General features: G+C 43.0%; 1 protein-coding gene and 2 non-coding genes across 7 annotated transcripts in view; all 3 read left to right on the top strand.

Moving 5' to 3' along the window:
* SF3B3 (splicing factor 3b subunit 3) overlaps positions 1-19124 on the top strand; it is a 61701-nt gene that overhangs the window by 12282 nt on the left and 30295 nt on the right. For 4 of the 5 annotated variants that reach the window (XR_016225409.1, XM_051847265.3, XM_089320459.1 and 1 more), the window contains 5 exons: positions 2831-2968; positions 6671-6774; positions 10037-10202; positions 12744-12839; positions 18731-18803. Coding sequence is in view for 4 of the 5 variants with exons in the window: in XM_051847265.3 (XP_051703225.1) it covers positions 2831-2968; positions 6671-6774; positions 10037-10202; positions 12744-12839; positions 18731-18803 (577 nt within the window). In the remaining variant the exon portion in view is untranslated. Of the gene's footprint in view, positions 1-2830; positions 2969-6670; positions 6775-10036; positions 10203-12743; positions 12840-18266; positions 18394-18730; positions 18804-19124 lie in introns of those variants that run through there. The other variant, XM_089320461.1, reaches the window with a different exon arrangement.
* Positions 2536-2626, top strand: LOC127491429 (small nucleolar RNA SNORD111). The gene has a single exon (XR_007920089.1). It is a non-coding gene; the product is annotated as a small nucleolar RNA SNORD111 (small nucleolar RNA).
* LOC127491423 (small nucleolar RNA SNORA42/SNORA80 family) lies at positions 3712-3848 on the top strand. The gene has a single exon (XR_007920083.1). It is a non-coding gene; the product is annotated as a small nucleolar RNA SNORA42/SNORA80 family (small nucleolar RNA).

Here is a 19124-nt window from a genome sequence, read left to right as displayed (position 1 = left end):
TTTTCCATAGAGGAGAGGTGTTTGTGTTTGTGAAATGGATTTTGTTTTTGTGATTACAATGTAATCTGTTAATCAAGTTTTAGTTTCTTTGTATGTGTGTGTTTCTATTTTATTTACTGATTTGAAAGGCAGAGTGACTGGGAGAGAGATCATCCATCGGCTGGTTCACGTCCCATATGCCCACAATAGCCAATACTGGGCCTGGTCAAAACCAGCAGACAGGATGTCTATTCTGGTGTCCCCACAAAGGTGGCAGAAATCTAAGGACTTAAGTAAGCCACTCTCCACACATGTCAGCTGGCAGTTGTTGGTAGGTAGGACTCAAACATGCACTCTGTTAAGGAATGTGGGTGTCCCAAGTGGTTGTAAATGTTACTTTTAATAAAGCTGGTACATATCTTAGTAAAAGCAAAAGACTGAGAAAAGGCATTAAAAAGCAGCAGTTTTCTTTTCAGAGGAGCTATGGACAGCTATACTTGAGATTCCTAAAGGCTTCTAGTTTGGAGAAACCAGGCAAAGTTGTTGGAGATTGTTATTTATGATATATTTGTCTTTTTTTTTTTTTTGCTTATTTTTCTAGCATTTTATTTTGAAAAATTCCAATTTAAAATTTCAAAGCAATAGGATAGTGAACCCCCCCCCCCTTCACTTAGGTTCACCAGTTAGTAGTATGCTACTTTTACCTTTCTCATAATGTATTTTTTTTAAATGATGTACAACCTTGATAATATCATTTTTTAAAAAATTTATTATGTATTTGAAAGCAGAGTTACAGAGAGGCAGAGGCATAGATAGAGGTCTTCCATCCTCTGGTTCACTCTCCAAATGGCTGCAACAGCTGAAGCTACACTAGTCTGAAGCCAGGAGCTTTTTGAGGGTCTCCCACGTGTGTGCAGGGACCCAAGGATTTGGCCCATCTTCTACTGCTTTTCCAGGCCATAGCAGAGAGCTGGATGGGAAGAGGAGCAGCTGGGACTAGAACTAGTGCCCATACGGGATACCAGTGCTTTGGTCCAGGGCTTTTTTTTCTTTTTTGACAGGCAGAGTTAGTGCGAGAGAGACAGAGAAAAAGGTCTTCCTTTGCCATTGGTTCACCCTCCAATGGCCGCCGCGGCTGGCGTGCCGCGCTGATCCGAAGCCAGGAGCCAGGTGCTTCCTCCTGGTCTCCCATGCAGGTGCAGTGCCCAAGCACTTGGGCCATCCTCCACTGCCCTCCCGGGCCACAGCAGAGAGCTGGACTGGAAGAGGAGCAACTGGGACTAGAACCCAGTGCCCATATGGGATGCTGGTGCTGCAGGCGGAGGATTAACCAAGTGAGCCATGGCGCCGGCCCCATCGGGCCAGGGCTTTAACCTGCTGTGGCCAAGCTCTTGTACCATCCTCTGCTGCTTTCCCAGGCACATTGCAAGAAGCTGGATCAGAAGTGGAGCAGACAGTGGCTTAATCTGCTGTGCTACAGTGCTGGCCCCAAGAGGATTGTTTTTGTAAATGTTTTTATCTCTTCCATTAGGTAACATATACAATCTGCAGTGTTTTGACCCATGTGTACTTTTTTAGAGATTTACTTATTTATTTGAAAAGCAGAGTTACAGAGAGGCGAAGGCAGAGACAGAGCCGGGAGGGTCTTCCATCGCCTTTCAATTGGCAGCAACATCTGGAGCTGCACCAATCCGGAACCAGGAGCTTCTTCCAGGTCTCCCTTGTGGGTGCAAGGGCCCAAGCATGTAGGCCATATTCTACTGCTTTCCCAGGCCATAGCAGAGAGCTGGATTGGAAGTGGAGTGGCCGGGTCTCGAATTGGCGCCCATATGGGATGCCAGCACTGCAGGCGGCCTCCCTGATACACTTCTGCATTAAACTCCTTGCATTTTAGAGTCATAACCAAGGAATCATTTTGTATGGCAAGAGATAAACAAACCTCCATCTATAACTCTCCTCAGGGCTCCAAAAATTTCACTGATTTATTTGAAAGGTAGAGTTAGAGGGAGAGAGAGAATCTTCCATCCTTTGGTTCATTCTTGATGTGTCCACATGGGTTAGGGCTGAGCTAGGCTGAGGCTGGGAGCCAGAGCTTCATCTGTGACCTTTGAGACTTATAAACCTCCTTTTCCCTAACATTTTTTCACCCAGAGGTTTTGGTATTGACTTTTCCCCCTGAATCAATTAATAAAATCTCTCCTCCTACTATGAGTTGGCTGCTTTTTAATATTGGTCCTGGGATTAAACCTTTTAGGACTTCTTTAGGTGATTTAGTATACGGTATTTGAATAAAATTGTATCAGTTGTAGAAAACTTGAAAAGAAATTTGGAAAGTTAAATTCTTGATAAATTAGTTGGACAATTTATTGTACACCTAACTATAGCTGGTACTTGGCTTTGCAACAGGTCAGACTTCATGAAGGGCTAACTCAGAGAAATAAAAAGTATTAGAAACTTTTCTTTAATTCAATATCATGTCTAAAGGGGTGCATTTTGGAATCAAGGAAGTGGATGTGGAGCTTGGATGGTAAGGTGACATGTTGAGTGTTTTATTCATAGCCTGAAATGATGACAATTTAAATTTCATGTCTCTTCTCTGACATTTTCCTCTGGAGATAGTTTCTGCCTCACTGGTCTGATCAGGCTGTAGAATAGAATTGTGACTCTGATTTGGTTACCCAGAATTTGTTATGTTATAGCAGGTAAGAATTTTTAGCCATCGTTTTATTGCTTTGATCTAGACTCTGGGCTTTGGGTGTCCTTTGTATTCCCTATTGGTAAGGTGCTGCATATCAGAAATAGGAAAGTAATCCTTCTAAGATGTTGATTGTCTACAATTTAACTTTCCTAGAATGACCTGGATGACCCTGAAAGAGGAATGATTTTTGTCTGCTCTGCCACCCATAAGACCAAATCGATGTTCTTCTTTTTGGCCCAAACTGAGCAGGGTGATATCTTCAAGATCACTTTGGAAACAGATGAAGATATGGTGAGTAGACCATAGATAAAGTGGGGAACAGTGCAGGGTGTGTGTTGTGCTTAAATTTTTCCATTTTTAATTTTCATGACCTTATTTAAGATTGATTTATTTGAAAGGCAGAACATCAGGAAAAGAGAAGGAGATATCATCCGTCCTCTGGTTTACTCCTCAAATGGCTACAAAAGTCAGAACTGGGTTTGGCTGAAGCCAGTAGGCAGGAACTGCATCTGTATCTCCTGTGTGTGTGGCAGGAACTCAGATACTTGAGCCGTCACCCACTGGTTCCCAGGCACGTTAGCAGGGAGCTAGATTGGAAGTGCAGTAGTTGGAACTGAACTGGTGTTCTTGAGTGGAACATCAGTGGTAGAGGCAGTGGCCTGTTGTGCTACCATGCTGGGTTCTCACTATCATGGTTTAGAAATGTATATGAAGGGGCTGTGGCTTAGTGGGTAAAGCCACCGCCTATAGTGCCTGCATCCTAGGTGGGCATAGGTTCAAGTCCCAGCTGCTCCACTTCCAATCCAACTAGTTGCTATGGCCTGGGAGAGCAGTGGATTTGGCCCAAGTATTTGGGCCCCTGTACCTATTGGAAGACCCAGAAGAAGCTCCCGGCTCCTGGCTTTGGATCGGCCTAGCTCTGGCCATTGCCATCATCTGGAGAGTGAACCAGCGGATGGAAGACCTCTCTCTTTCTCTGTCTCTGCAATTCTGCCTTTCCAGTAAATAAATAGAAAAAAAGAAATGTATATGGAGCATGGTAATGGATTTATGGTGGGCTCTTCTCAGTGGGCCTTTCATAGTGTACCCATGCCAGAGTAAACAGCAGCTTTAAACCATTGCCTGGCTTTGTTACCTGTAGGCTATGAGCACTGACTGAGGTTGCACAACTTGTGAACAAGAAAACAACTCTGTGAGTTGAGTATTTTGGCACAGCAGGTTCAGCCGCTACTTGGGATGCCTTCAAATCCTGCTTCTGCTTATGATCCAGCTTCCTGCTTTGTGTGCTCTGGGAGGCAGCAGGTGATGGCTCAACTACTTGGACCCTTGCCATCCACCTGTGGGTGACCCAAACTGAGTTCCTGGCTCCTGGCTTTGGCCTAACCCAGTCCGGACTGTTATAGCTATGTGGAGAGCAAACTGGTGGATGGGACGTTATCTGTTGCTCATTCAGATAAAAAAGAAAAAAAAATGTATATGCATTTAAGATTTACAAAGCTGTTTTACAAACCAACTTTTTCGTTAATACTACTTTCAGAGATGAGATAGAACAATTAAATACAAGGTAAAAATACAGAAATTACAGTGCTTTAGAAAGTGGTTGTCTTTGGGATTGATATATCGATATAGGTTTTCCTCTCTGTTTAATGGACCTCTTGTCTGGTACTCTTATGTAATGATAACAAGACTGGGTAATGCTACTTTTTTTTTTTTGTGAAAAATCCATGTATTTACTTATTTGGAACACAGAGCCAACAGAGAAATTCCATTCACTGGTTCACTCGCCAAATGCCTGCAACAACCAGGGCTTGTCTAAGCCAAAGCCAGCAGCCTAGAACTCAGTCTAGGGTTGCAATGACCAAGCATTTGAGCCATCTTTTGCTGCCTTCTTGGGCACATTAGCGGGGAGCTGAATTGGAAGTGGGTGTAGCTTTATGGGATGTGGTCATCCTGGGCAGCTTCTTAACCTGCTGCATGACAACACTGGCCCCCCAGTGATTATTTTCAAGTGGTAATAATTGGTATAAATAAGAGCCTCCCAAGTCTGGTGAAAACTGATAATACACATGGCATATTCCTTCTTTCATCATATAGAGGAGCTCTATAAACAATTGGGCAATTTGTTTGCTGCTTAAATCATGGATTAGCAAGCTTTTATTTTTAAAGATTTATTTAGTATTTGAAAGAGATACAGAGAGAGAGGGAGAATCAATCAGAGAGACAGAATGCGATTTTCCATCTGCTGGTTCACTCCCCAAATGGTTACAACAGCCAGGGCTGGATCATGCCAAAGGAGCCAGGAGCTTCTTCCAGATCTCCCTGAGATCTGGCCTGAGCACTTAGGTCATTTTCCACTGCTGTTCATGGGCATTGGCAGGGAGCTGGATTGAAAGTAGAGCATCTGGGCCGGCGCCGTGGCTCACTAGGCTAATCCTCCGCCTAGCGGCGCCGGCACACCAGGTTCTAGTCCCGGTCGGGGCGCCGGATTCTGTCCCGGTTGCCCCTCATCCAGGCCAGCTCTCTGCTGTGGCCAGGGAGTGCAGTGGAGGATGGCCCAAGTGCTTGGGCCCTGCACCCCATGGGAGACCAGGAAAAGCACCTGGCTCCTGGCTCCTGCCATCGGATCAGCGCGGTGCGCCGGCCGCGGCGGCCATTGGAGGGTGAACCAACGGCAAAGGAAGACCTTTCTCTCTGTCTCTCTCTCTCACTGTCCACTCTGCCTGTCAAAAAAATAAAAAAAAAAAAGAAAGTAGAGCATCTGGGACTTGAACTGGTACCCATATGGGATGCCGTTGTTGGAGGTGGCTGCTTAACTCACTGCCATGTTGCCGGCCACATGAATTAGCAAGCTTTTTAAACAAAGGCCAGCTAGTTCCCATCCAAGAAGTTGTTCCTTCACCAATGTCTTTGAGTGTTTCCCCTACGTTTTCTTCCAGCAACCTCATAATGTCCATAATGTCAGGTCTTAAATTGGGTCCTTGATGTATCTTCAGTTGATTTTTGTATGTGAAGAGAGATACGGATCTACTTTCGTTCTTCTTTGTATATGCATCCAGTTTTGCCAGCGCCATTTTGAGAATATTATCCTTAACTCCACTGTGTGGTCTGAGCACTTTTGTCAGTAGTCAACTGGCTATCTATGTGGATTAAATTCTGGGCTCTCTCTTCTGTTCCATTGAGCTACACGTTGGATTTTATGCCATTACTAAGCTGTTTTAACTACTGTAACTTTGTAGGACGCTTTGAAATCGAGTATTATGATTCATCCAGGTTGGGTTTTCTTGTTCCAGATCACTCCAACTATTTGTGGCCTTTTGTGATTTCCATATGAACTTTCTTTAAAGATTTTCTTTATTTGAGAGGTAGAGTTACAGATAGTGAGAGGGAGAGACAGAGAGAAAGGTCCGCCCTTTCCCGGGTTCATTCCCCAAGTGGCCGTAACGTGTTATTGTTGCTATACCTTATTCAGCCATGTTGGATCTGTTCTATATTTTCTTGGAATGAGATTATTTTTTCGAAGTGTATGAGTATTTGTATACTTTTAGTATTAATACCTATATGTAACTTACAAATCCCTTTGTCTATACCTTAGTCCTTGACAGTGAAAAATGGGAGAGAAATACAGAGGATATACAAACAGCATTTGAAAAATTAAAAACAAAAACTGATTTACTGTCAGCTACTCTTCAAACTAGCTGTATGTTTTATTTCATTTAAAAAAGGGAAAAAAAACCAACAACAAAGGCCAGCTAGTAAATATTTGCTGGTTTTGTGTTGTGGTCTGTATCTTACCTATTCACCTATACCTTTATAGTTCAAAAGCATCCGTGGACAGTAAATTACACATAAGCATGGCTAACCTATGGCTTGTAGATTGCTTGGCCCTTAGTTAGATACTGAGTACAGTATGTTACTTGCTTCTTGGTCTGTGATGTCATAATACTGGGCTTCCCTCTGTAGTGTGCTTTATTTGCCTAAATGTTTTCATTCCAGGTAACTGAGATACGGCTCAAGTATTTTGATACTGTGCCTGTTGCTGCGGCCATGTGTGTGCTTAAAACAGGCTTCCTTTTTGTAGCATCAGAATTTGGAAACCAGTAAGTAATTCCTTTGTTATCCTAATTTATCCTGGTTATTGTAAAGGTTAGCAGGCAGGCTGGGGAGCTTTTCACAGGAATATTTTTTTTTCCCCCACAAGTTTTGCCTTCTTATCCACCTTAACTCTGTTCTGTTGTCTTCCTTCAGTAGTTTCTATCAGTTCTTCTGTATCTGCACAATTATCTTTAACAGTGCTTTTGGCTGTACATTTCATTGAATAAATATTTATTGAGTGCTTCTTATTAACTAGCACGCATGTATTTGTACAGTTAGAAGCTCTTAGTACCCACAGCTGCCCAACCCACATCACCAACCCTCCCAAATTCAGTATATCTGTTAATTGTTAAGGATGAGCCTATTCTAGCAACTGAATTGTAAAAATCTTCCCCCCTTTTTTTGATATCCTACCAGTTTGAACCAGATTCTGTTTTTTTATTTCAGTATTCCTTTTTTGTGATGCTAATGCAGACTGGGTCATTTCTTTGTCTTGTAGTCAGCCTTTATCAAATGTATGAGACATCACTGATGAAATGATTTTTCCTATACCTGTGTTAAAATTTTTAATGGCTTGATTGCCAAATGGAAATCTGAATTCCAGCTTCAATTTGAATTCAGAGACTTCAGGTTCTTTATATGTGATAACATGATAGCTTGACAGTGTCTGCTGAAGTATATGTGAACTTACTTGGTGATCTGATGCTCAGTTTCCTCATGATTTAATGAAGATGTTGTCTGGGATTCTGTGCCTTTTGTGCCTTGTCTTCAGTTCTCTTACTTTCAAACATGCCTTTCAATCCCTTGCATTGACTTTGTCCCTACTGTTCATTTTGTTTTTCCATTTCCTGGTTAATACCTGGTTACACTTTTCACACAGTTTTTTTTTTTTTTTTTAAAGATTGACTTACTTTATTTGAAAGGCAGATTTACAGAGAGATCTTCCATCCTCTGGTTCACCCCCAACAAATGGCTGCAATGACCACTGGAACTGGGCCAGTCCAAGGTCATGGGCCAGGAGCTTCTGAGTGCAGGGGCCCAAACACTTGGGCCATTTGTGGCTGCTTCTCAGTGCATTAACAGGAAGCCACCTCAGTTTATTGGCTGGGACTCCAGATGGCTCTCATCATATGGTATGTCAGTATCACAGCTTAACTTGCTATACCATAGTGCTGGCCCTAGCATTTTTATTTGAGACGTAGAGAGAGTGATAGCTCCTAAGTGTTGATTTTTACTCCTTAAAGGCTGAGGGGATGTGGGGGATGTAATCAGGAGCTGAAACACAATTTAGGTCTCCCATGTTGATGGCAGGAACCCAGCTACTTGAGCTATTGCAGTTGCCTTCTGGGATCTGCATTTGTAGGAAGCCAGAGTTGGGCCCGAGTGAGGTGTCAAACCCAAGTATTTGCACATGAGACATGGTTGTCTTAACTGCTAGGCTAAGCTTAGCCTGTGCTAATACAACACAATTTTCTATGTTCCTTTTCATAATGGCAGTATTGTGGGGTGGCAGTTTAGATGATAAGCCAGGCAGTATGCTGTCGTATTTATACCAGTGCACATGAGAATCTTGATTGTTTTCCAGAAGTATTCCTCAGGCTTCTTATTTATCATGTAGGTTTAGTAATAGTGTTCACCTTATTGGGCTTTGTGGGTATTTAATAAGATTACATATGCCACACACTAAGCACTTTAGTACTATGAGCATTTAGTAAATACTGGTATTGTAGAAATTCTTATTTTTAAGAATTCTGGTAATGTAGTAATTTTTAGAAAATGGATAAAAGAGCAAATTACTCATAATCCTAATCTCCCAGGTTAATCACCTTGTCATTTTGCTGTATGTGCTTTTTTTTTTTTTTTTTCCCAGATTTATTTATTTATTTGAAAGAGAGGGAGGGAGAGACATCTTCAGTCTGCTTCAGTTTACTACCCCAAATGGCAGCAACAGCTGTAGCTGGGCCAGTCTGAAGCTAGGAGCCCCTTCTGGCTCTCCCACATGGGTGCAGGGGCCCACGGACCTGGGCCATATTCCAGTGCTTTCCCAGGCACTTCAGCAGGGTGCTGAATTGGAAATGGAGCAGCCGAGACTTGAACTGGTACCCATATATGATACCAGCACCACAGGGTTGCATAACTTGCTACACCACAGTGTCAGCCCCTGTAATAGTATTTTTACATTTTAATATTTATATGTAATTTTTATAGAGGATGACAGCATACTGTCAAAATTTTATATATGCATCGTCAGATAAATTTGTCAAAATTTTCTCATTGAGTCTTATTTTTCATTTAAGATTTTACTTTTTGTCTGTTTTGGAAATTTTCTAACAAGAGAGGCAGGAATAATAAATCTGTATATATGCCTGTCATCTATCTTCAGTAATGCATAATCCATGATCAGCCTTGTTTTACTTGTATCACATTTCCCAAACATCCTTGAATTGTTTTGAAACAAATCTCAATTATCAATTCATAAAACAACTGATTTCTTTTTTGAAGATTATTCATTTATCTGAAAGAATTGTAAAAAGAGAGGGAGATGCAGAGTAAGAATCTTCTCTCTGCTGGTTCATTCTCCAGATGGCCACAGTGGCTGGAGCTAGTCCTGGGCTAGGCCTACACCAGGAGCCTAGACTCATCCAGTTCTCCCACATGAGTGGTAGGGCCCCATAAGCTTTCCCAGGTGCATTAGCAGCACAGATTGATCCAGTGCTCAAATGGGATGCTGGCATTGCAAGTGGCTGTTTAATCTGTTGCACCACAACGTCAGCCCCTAATAGCTATTTCTTAACATAATCAAATAGCTGAGGCCAGGTCGGTGGTGTGGTGGGTAAAGTTGCCACTTGCATTGCCAGCATCCCATATGGCCACCGGTTCGAGTCCCAGCTGCTCCACTTCTGATCCAGCTCTTTGCTATGGCCTGGGAAAGCAGTAGAATATGGCCTACGAGCTTGGGCCCCTGCACCCACATGGGAGACCTGGAAAAAACTTCTAGCTCCTGGCTCCTTGCTTTGCATTGGCACAGCTCCAGCTATTGCGGTCATCTGGGGAGTGAACCAGTGGATGAAAGACCTCTCTGTCTCCCTCTCCTCCCTCCCTCTCTCTCTGCCTCTGCCTCTGCTTCTCCTCTCTCTGTGTAACTGACTTTCAAGTAAATAAATAAATCTTTATATATTTATCACCAAATAGCACCAGCATTATGTTGTGGTCATACATTATCTTCACAGTATGTTTTAACAATAGTCTCTCTCTGCTTCTCCTCAGTTACTTATATCAAATTGCACATCTTGGAGATGATGATGAAGAACCTGAGTTTTCTTCTGCTATGCCTCTGGAAGAAGGAGACACCTTCTTTTTTCAGCCAAGACCACTCAAAAACCTTGTGCTGGTTGATGAGTTGGATAGCCTCTCTCCCATTCTGTTTTGCCAGGTGTGGACCCTTCTAGTCACTTTCACAATTAGCATTGCCAGCCGAATGCTTTTGAGTCAAAAATTTAATGAGCTTAAGGTTTTCCTCCAGTGCATTTAAGATCTAGCATAAGAAATAGATTTATTAGCTTTTCTGTGGAATCACCATTGTGTAAAGGGGAAGCAATTAGAAGTAGAAGTTTGGGAATGAAAAACCATTAGTAAGTCCCTTTTTTTTTTTTTTTTTTTAAAGATTTTTTTTTTAATTTGAAAGGCAGAAATGCAGAAAGAGAAGGGGAGTGAATGAGAGCGAGATCTTCCATCTGTTGGTTCATTCCCCAAATGGCTGTAATGGCCGGGGCTGGACTAAGCCAAAGCTAGAAGCTTCTTCTGGGTCTCCCACATGATTCCAGGGGCCCAAGGATTTGGATCATCTTCAGCTACTTTCCCAAGTGCATTAGCAGGGAGCTGGATCAGAAGTGGTGCAGCCAGGATTCAAACCAGCTCCCCTATGGGAAGCTGGCACTTTAGGTGGAGGCTTAACCTGTGCCACAGCTCTTTAATTGTAAAACCCCAAGCCATTGAATGTAAACATTCTAGCCATAAAGGTGAAAAGTGAAAGGTCTGCTCCCAGTCGTTTAACCCTCACCTCTGCTGAAGCCATTGCTTCTTATGATTGCTTCTGAGCATTTTCTCTGCTTCTGCAATTCATAGATACACTTGTATATGGTATCTGCTCTTTTTCTTTTTATAGTAAGTTGGTTCATATAGTAGTCTGAACTTGATCTTCTATTATTTGGCACTCTATGAATAACCATACTCGTCTCATTTCAACACATTTCTTAAAGATACAGCAGAAACATTGGAGTTTATCAGCAAAAAAGTTTTTAAATGCGTCCTGAAGGAGGAACCTGAAGTGACCTAGTATCAACATTGTGTCCCCCGAACTACTGGTGCTCAGTTGTAGCAGCCAGGAAATTTACCTTACCATTCTCCCTGGATGGCTGGGATTTGAGTAATAACCATTTGGGATTCACCAATCTAGTTAATCGTGCTTCTAATGAAAGAGTGGTATGCCCTGTGTACTGGGGAAACAAGGTAGAGCTCAGGCACTCTACTTCCCTTAGAATTTTGAGAAGAGACGGTTAGTTCTGAGTACAACAGGAAATAAGTATAAGTATGAGTAATTCCTAATTTGACTTAGTGTGTTTTTTCTTATTCTACTTCCTTGGAATTTGAAGAAATAATTGTGTAAAATAGCTTGTAGATCAAAAATAAGTTTAGCTGGAAGTTAACAAGATTTTTTATGGCCAGGCTCCTTGACATGTTTTTGTTACAGGATCTCTTCTTCTATTAGCCTGAGGCATCTGAATGCTCTCTCAGTGTGGTGTTTTGTTGTTGTTGTTGTTGTTTTTTTTTTTTGACAGGCAGAGTGAACAGTGAGAGAGAGACAGAGAGAAAGGTCTTCCTTTTGTCCTTGGTTCACCCTCCAGTGGCCGCCGTGGCTGGTGCACTGCGCTGATCCAAAGGCAGGAGCCAGGTGCTTCTCCTGGTCTCCCATGGGGTGCAGGGCCCAAGCACTTGGGCCATCCTCCACTGCACTCCCTGACTACAGCAGAGAGCTGGCCTGGAAGAGGGGCAACCGGGACAGAATCCGGCGCCTCAACCGGGACTAGAACCCGGTGTGCCGGCACCGCTAGGTGGAGGATTAGCCTATTGAGCCGCAGCGCCGGCCTCTCTCAGTGTTTTTAAGTGCATATGACAATATAGAATAACTGGGCCAGCAGAATATTTTTGATTGTGAAAAATTATGTACCTTCATAAGTAGCAAGATGGTGCATTTAAAATAGTTGAGTTAACCTTTTTTGTTTTTGGAGAGATCAGTGTGAACCCGTATACTTACTGTGTTAAAGTAGGCTCTATCTAGTCCGTAGAGGAATTTTCATTAAATTGCTCAGTTTGTCAAAACTAATACAAATGACACACCTCCTGTCACCTATTGGTCAATAAATACTATACTGGAAAGAGCTAGATGTGTAGGATACCGACAAGAAAATATGGCTTTCTCATTTAGAGCTTGATTAGCTAGGTGCAAAGTTAACCAAAAACTGGACAGCAACATCAGAAGAGCACATAGGATCCTGTGCATTCTGACAACAAACACATCTGATAAATAGAATTTTGCAGTAGTGATGAGGGTAAATGCTAGTTTGAGTATCTGCAAGCTTGAGTATCTGCAAGCTTTAATGTTACGTGAGTAAATACAATTTTTGTGAATGACAGAATTGTGATTCTGATAAGTAAGAAAGGAAGTGCTGAATTTTACTTGGAGGGTATATAGTATTTTGTTTTACTAAATATGACAGTTCCTTTAATGCCATTTCCTTTTTTAGTGGAAAAATTTGCTCTTCAAATTGTTTACTGTTGGGAGTATTTGAGCTTTTCTTCTTCATATCCCAGGGCAAGGATCCAATAAGAGATTGGTAAGCTCAAAAGTCATTTGTCCTGAGAATCAGTTGGGTTTGAAAACTTAGCCACATTTTCCCCTTTGTTCTCTGTGCAGATAGCTGATTTGGCCAATGAAGATACCCCTCAGCTGTATGTGGCCTGTGGTAGGGGACCCCGGTCATCTCTGAGAGTTTTAAGGCATGGACTGGAGGTAAGATTAGAGTTCTTGAGTTTGGAGGGAAGCACTGACATAGCAGTTTCTGGCTTTCCTCTGATGAGTAAATAAATAGTTCATGAGAAATGGACTTAGGCATTTGGCCTATTAGGAAACTGGTTAGGGTGCCCCATCCAACATGAGAGTGCCTGGGTTCAACTCTTGGCTCCTGCTCCTGATTCCAGCTTCCTGCTGGTGCAGACCCTGGGAAGCAACAGTTATGGTTTCCAGTGAGGTGTTCCCAGTTCCCAAACTCTTGGAGGTCATTTGGAGGGTAATTCAGGGCCAGTGGATGGGGGAGTATATGTACTCTCTGTCTCTGCCCCTTGTCATAACTGGATATAACAATTTAAAAAAGATTTATTTATTTGAAAGGCAGAGAGAGAGAGAGAGGTCTTTCATCCACTGGTTTACTTACTCCCCAAATGGCTGCAACGACTGGAGCTGGGCCATTCCAAAGCCACGAGCCAGGAGCTTTTCCTGGGTCTCCTGTGTGGGTTCCAGGGCCCCTAGGACTTGGGCCATCTTCTGCTTTCCCAGGCCGTAGCAGAAATCTGGATTGGAAATGGAGCAACTGGGACTAGACCCGGCGCCCATATGGGATGCCAGCACTGCAGGCAGTGGAATTATCTGTTACACCACGTTGCCGGCCCCCTGGATAAAAAATTTTTTTAAATTAATTTAACTTCAGAAAAGTTTGAAATCCTTGCATGGTTTTTTTCATAATATGCATTTTTTTCTTGAAATTTTAAAAGACCCCCTTATATGCGTGGATTTCAAAATTGTTTTACACCATTAATTCCATTTTCCATGAACTTTTTGAAGTGTGTGTGTGTGTGTGTGTGTGTGTGTTTTAAGATTTATTTGTTTGAATGCCATACTTACAGAAAGAAGGAGACAGGAATCTGCTGGTTTGCTCCCCTGATAGCTGTGACAGCCAGGGCTGAAGCAGGCCAAAACCAGGAGTCGGTAGCTTCATCTGGATCTTCCACTTGGGTGTCAGGGGCCCAGACACTTTGGCCATTATCTGCTGCTTTTCCCAGGCCATTAGCAGGGAGCTGGATTAGAAGCAGAGCAGCCAGACATGCACCAACACCCATGAGATGCCAGCTTTGCAGACAGCTGCCTAACCTGCTCTGCTGCAACGTAGGCTCCTTTGGTGTATCCTTGTATTTAATGTTTCAAAGGCATTTTGTTCCCTGTTTTCTCAGTAGAGTTTAGATTTCCTTTACGTGATAGTTTAAGGCTCACTAGCCAGTGGCACAGAGCCTAGGAAATCTGTATGGAACATTTCACTGTTTTAGCTTGTAGTCTTCATTCAGAATTTTCAGATACTATATTAGCAACTAACACAGTAATACTTTGCAGTTTTCATCCACTAAATTCATACCTTATTATTACATGCTCTTCAGTTGCTTCAAAAAAATTTTTTTTGAAGTTTTGTGTATTTAAAAAGCAGAGCAACAGAAACATTCAGAGAAAGAGAGCTCCTCCGTCTGCTGGTTCTTTCCCTGAGTGACCACAGTAGCTGGGGAAGGTCACATCCAGAAGCCAGAACTCCTTCCAGGTTCCCTGTGTGTCAGGGGCCCAAGTATTTAGGTCATCTTTTGCTGCCTTCACAGGCACATTAGCATGGAGTTGAATTGGAGGTGACGCGGCCTGGACTGGAATTCACACCATATGGGGTGCTGGCATCTCAAGCTGCAGCTCAGACTGCTGTACGACAATGCCAGCCCCAGTTGCCTCATTTGTAATGTGTCTGCAGTGTTTCATCAAAGTGCATACATCATGAAGTATTTGGTGAATCCTTTTTTTGTGGTTCTAGTGTTAATGCTTCTAGCCAAACCCTGATTTTGATCTTGTTAGGAGCACATTAAAGCTGCAGTTTGTTCTCAGGGTTTGATTTTGGCATGGTACAGTTCTTGCAAGGCCTGCTTCCTGGTTTTGTGTTTTTGTTTTTTTGTTTGTTTGTTTGTTTTTGTTTTTGACAGGCAGAGTGGACAGTGAGAGACAGAGACAAAGGTCTTCCTTTGCCATTGGTTCACCCTCCAATGGTCGCAGCTGGCGCATTGCGCTGATCCGAAGTCAGGAGCCAGGTGCTTCTCCTGGTCTCCCATGCAGGTGCAGGGCCCAAGGATTTGGGCCATCCTCCAATGCACTCCCGGGCCATCGCAGAGAGCTGGACTGGAAGAAGGGCAACTGGGACAGAATCTGGCGTCCCGACCGGGACTAGAACCTGGGGTGCTGGCGCCGCAGGCGGAGGATTAGCCTATTGAGCCGCAGCGCCTGCCCCTGCTTCCTTTTATTTATTTATTTTTTATAATTTCTTATTGAAATAAAGCCAAGATAATGTTGGTTTTGAATTCTGACTTTACCATTTAATGGCAGTTACTAGGCTTTGATTCTTTTTATTTATTTATTTTTTTTTAATTTTTTTAATTTTTTTTAATTTTTAATTTTTTGACAGGCAGAGTGGACAGTGAGAGAGAGAGACAGAGAGAAAGGTCTTCCTTTGCCGTTGGTTCACCCTCCAATGGCCGCCGCGGCCGGCGCGCTGCGGCCGGCGCACCGCGCTGATCCGATGGCAGGAGCCAGGAGCCAGGTGCTTTTCCTGGTCTCCCATGGGGTGCAGGGCCCAAGCACCTGGGCCATCCTCCACTGCACTCCCTGGCCACAGCAGAGGGCTGGCCTGGAAGAGGGGCAACCGGGACAGAATCCGGCGCCCCGACCGGGACTAGAACCCGGTGTGCCGGCGCCGCTAGGCGGAGGATTAGCCTACTGAGCCGCGGCGCCGGCCTATTTATTTTTTATAATTTCTTATTGAAATAAAGCCAAGATAATGTTGGTTTTGAATTCTGACTTTACCATTTAATGGCAGTTACTAGGCTTTGATTCTTCTGTATTGTTGGCTTAATGATACCTGCCTTAAAGGACTGTGTGGAATTTAATGAATTGATGTATATGAAGTACTTAAGAATAAGATGTACTCTTTTGTACTATTCAGTAAGTGTTATGTCAAGGAACTTGATAACTTCTTTCTTTCTTTCTTTCTTTTTTTTTAAGATTTATTTATTTGAAAGGTGAATCTACAGAGAGAGATATCTTCCATCTGTTTTGCTTCACAAATGGCCACAATGGCCAGGACTGTGCCAGGCTGAAGCCAGGATCCTGGAGCCTCTTCTGAGTCTCCCACATGGGTGCGGGGGCCCAAGCACTTGGTCCATTCTTCGCTGCTTTCCCAGGCATATTAGTAGGAAGCTGTATTGGAAATGGAGCTGTCAGTTCTCAAACGGGTGCCCTTATAATGCCAGCATTACAGGCCATGGCTTAACCCACTGTGCCACAACACTGGCCCCTCTGCAGTCCATTTTGATCACTTAGCTGACTGCTCAGTGAGCGTCCACAAAAGAAGGTGTCCATGCTTTAACAAAGTTTTATGATAGTATAAAAGATCTCATTAAGAGTTAAGATTCTTTAAGAATTAAGAGTGCCTGCGTTCAAGTCCTGGCTTTGCTTCCAATTCCAGCTTCCTTCTAATAAATACCTTGGGAGGCAGCAGATGATATCTTAAGTAACTTTATCCATGCCACTCATATCAGAGAAATGGATTGAATTCTGAACTTGGTTTTGGCTTGGGCCAGGCCTAGCTATTGCAGGCATTTGAGGAGTGAACCAGCCAATAGAAAGTAATTTTCTTTGTGCCTCATTCTCTGTGTCTCTCTGCCTCCCCTCTTTTAACACTGTTCCTCAACACATCTTTGTTACTTTTAAGTTTAACATTACTTTGTTCCTAGATATCTTCTTGTTGTACTTTGTTTTTTGGGTATTTTATGGTCTCAGTGAGCAGGGTGATGGTCACTTTTACATTTGGTGTCAGTTGTAGCATATTTGACACTTCTATTTTATTGATGAAGTTCTTAGGTTTCCTGCTGCTGTTACATGAGTTAACTTAAGAGAAGAGTAGTTCCATCTTTAGTATTCCTTAACTTAGCCTATGTAATTTGGTTAAACAGTACAACATAGTAAACTAATTTATTATTTCTAGATTGTTAAAAAATATTTAGTAAACTTTTTATTTTAGAATGGTTGTATAAATTTTAGTTATTCAAGAGCAAGAGTGAGCTCCCAACCATGGGCCACTCCCCAAGTGCCTGCAATGACAAGACTCTAGCAGGAGCCAGAAATTTAATTTTTTATTTTTTAATTTCATTTATTTATTTTTTTGACAGGCAGAGTTAGAGAGAGACAGAAAGGTCTTCCTTTTTCCGTTGGTTTACCCCTCAATGGCTGCTGCTGCTGCCGGCGCACTGCGCTGATCCGAAGCCAGGAGCCAGGTGCTTCCTCCTAGTCTCCCATGTGGGCCACAGCAGAGAGCTGGACTGGAAGAGGAGCAACCGGGACTAGAACCTAGCCTAGTGAGCTTCCTGCTGATGTGTACACTGGGAGGCAGTAAGTGATGGCCCAAGTGGTTGGGTCTCTGCCACCCACATGATATTCCTAGATTAAATTTCTGGCTCCTGGCTGTGCCGTGGCTGAAATCAGAAGCAGAGCCAGGACTTAAATCCAAGTTATTTATTTATTTATTTATTTTTTAAGATTTACTTCTTATGGCTGGCGCTGTGGCTCACTAGGCTAATCCTCCGCCTGCAGTGCTGGTACTCTGGGTTCTAGTCCCAGTTGGGGCACTGGTTCTGTCCCGGTTGCTCCTCTTCCAGTCCAGCTCTCTGCTGTGGCCCAGGAAGGCAGTGGAGGATGGCCCAAGTGCTTGGACCCTATACCCGCATGGGAGACCAGTAGGAAGCACCTGGCTCCTGCCTTCGGTTCGGCCAGCCGTAGTGGCCATTTGGGGGGTGAACCAACGGAAGGAAGACCTTTCTCTCTCTCTCTTCTCTCACTGTCTAACCCTGCTTGTCAAAAAAAAAAAAAAAAAAAAAAGATTTACTTTTTATTTGAAAGGCAGAGTTAGAGAGGTAGTCAGAGAGAGGTCTTCCATCCACTGGTTTGCTCCCCAAAGCCAGGAGCCAGGAACTTCTTCTGGGTCCCCCACACAGGCGCAGGGGCTCAACTTTTGCTTTCCCAGGCCATAGCAGAGAGCTGGATTCAAAGTGGAACAGCGGGGACTCAAACCTGTGCCCATATGGAATGTTGGCCCTACAGGTGGTGGCTTTATGTACTTGTAACCCCACAGCATTGGCCCCCAAGTTACGTTTTATCTGTTGGTCGATCAGTTGTCCCTAGAACAGTTCTATATTTACAGAAAAATTACAGAGATAGTACACAGAGTTTTCGTATATCTCACAGCTGGTTTCTCCCTCTAGATCATTTTGAATTCATGTTAGGTGTTTCTTTGACTCTTAAGTTGGAGAACCTGTGGAATATTAAGACAATTATTAACTTTCTCTTTAAGTAGCATAAACATCTAACAGCAAACACAAAGCAGTTGATTTAATGAGTGCTTATGCAAGGGATAGATGACTGCCAGTCAGGAGGGTGTGGGAGTATTTATTTGTGGCATTTGGAGATGGAATTTGGCCCCATGTTAGCTGTGATGGTAAATATTAGGATGCTATTTTAGATGGCCTATTTGAATTTCAATTTCAGTGATTACTTGACTTCCTGAAGAGGATGCAATTGTGCCCTCCCCAAATGAAGCATATGATTTTAGCTGTAATAACTGTATCCTTCCAGACATGCCATAACTTTTTGCTGAAATCTGTCACGAGGATTGCCTTTTGGGGTTTTTGATTGGTGTTTCACTAGATAGTTCCATCTTTTTGATTATAGCATATAATGTGAATGGTTTATTTGGGACCTTATTTTTCTAGTGTAGTTCTAAGCAAGTAGCTGAGTTCAATTCTCACTGATGTGTGGCTCTCCTCTCCTATCAGGTGTCAGAAATGGCTGTTTCTGAGCTACCCGGTAACCCCAATGCTGTCTGGACAGTGCGTCGGCACATAGAAGGTAAATAGCCTTTTCTTAGTAGTTATAATGAGGGTCTGGGTGCCATTGACATAGAGGACTCAAGAGACTGCATTCATAATGTTTCCTTTTCTTTTTTATAAAGATTGATTATTTTTATTTATTTGAAATGCAGTTACAGAGGGAGGTGGAGAGAGAGAGAGGTCTTCCATCCACTGATTCACTCTCCAAATGGCCACAATGACCAAAACTGAACCGATTCAAAGTCAGGAGCCAGGAACTTCTTCCAGGTCTCCCACGTGGGTACAGGTCCCCAAAGACTTGGGCCATTTTCTACTGCTTTCCCAGCCTATAGCAGAGAGC

Source organism: Oryctolagus cuniculus, chromosome 18 (assembly GCF_051225735.1).
Source record: "Oryctolagus cuniculus isolate XC-2025 breed Fujian yellow rabbit chromosome 18, ASM5122573v1, whole genome shotgun sequence".
Classification (NCBI taxonomy): domain Eukaryota; kingdom Metazoa; phylum Chordata; class Mammalia; order Lagomorpha; family Leporidae; genus Oryctolagus; species Oryctolagus cuniculus.
This window is presented reverse-complemented; position numbering and strand designations above follow the sequence as displayed.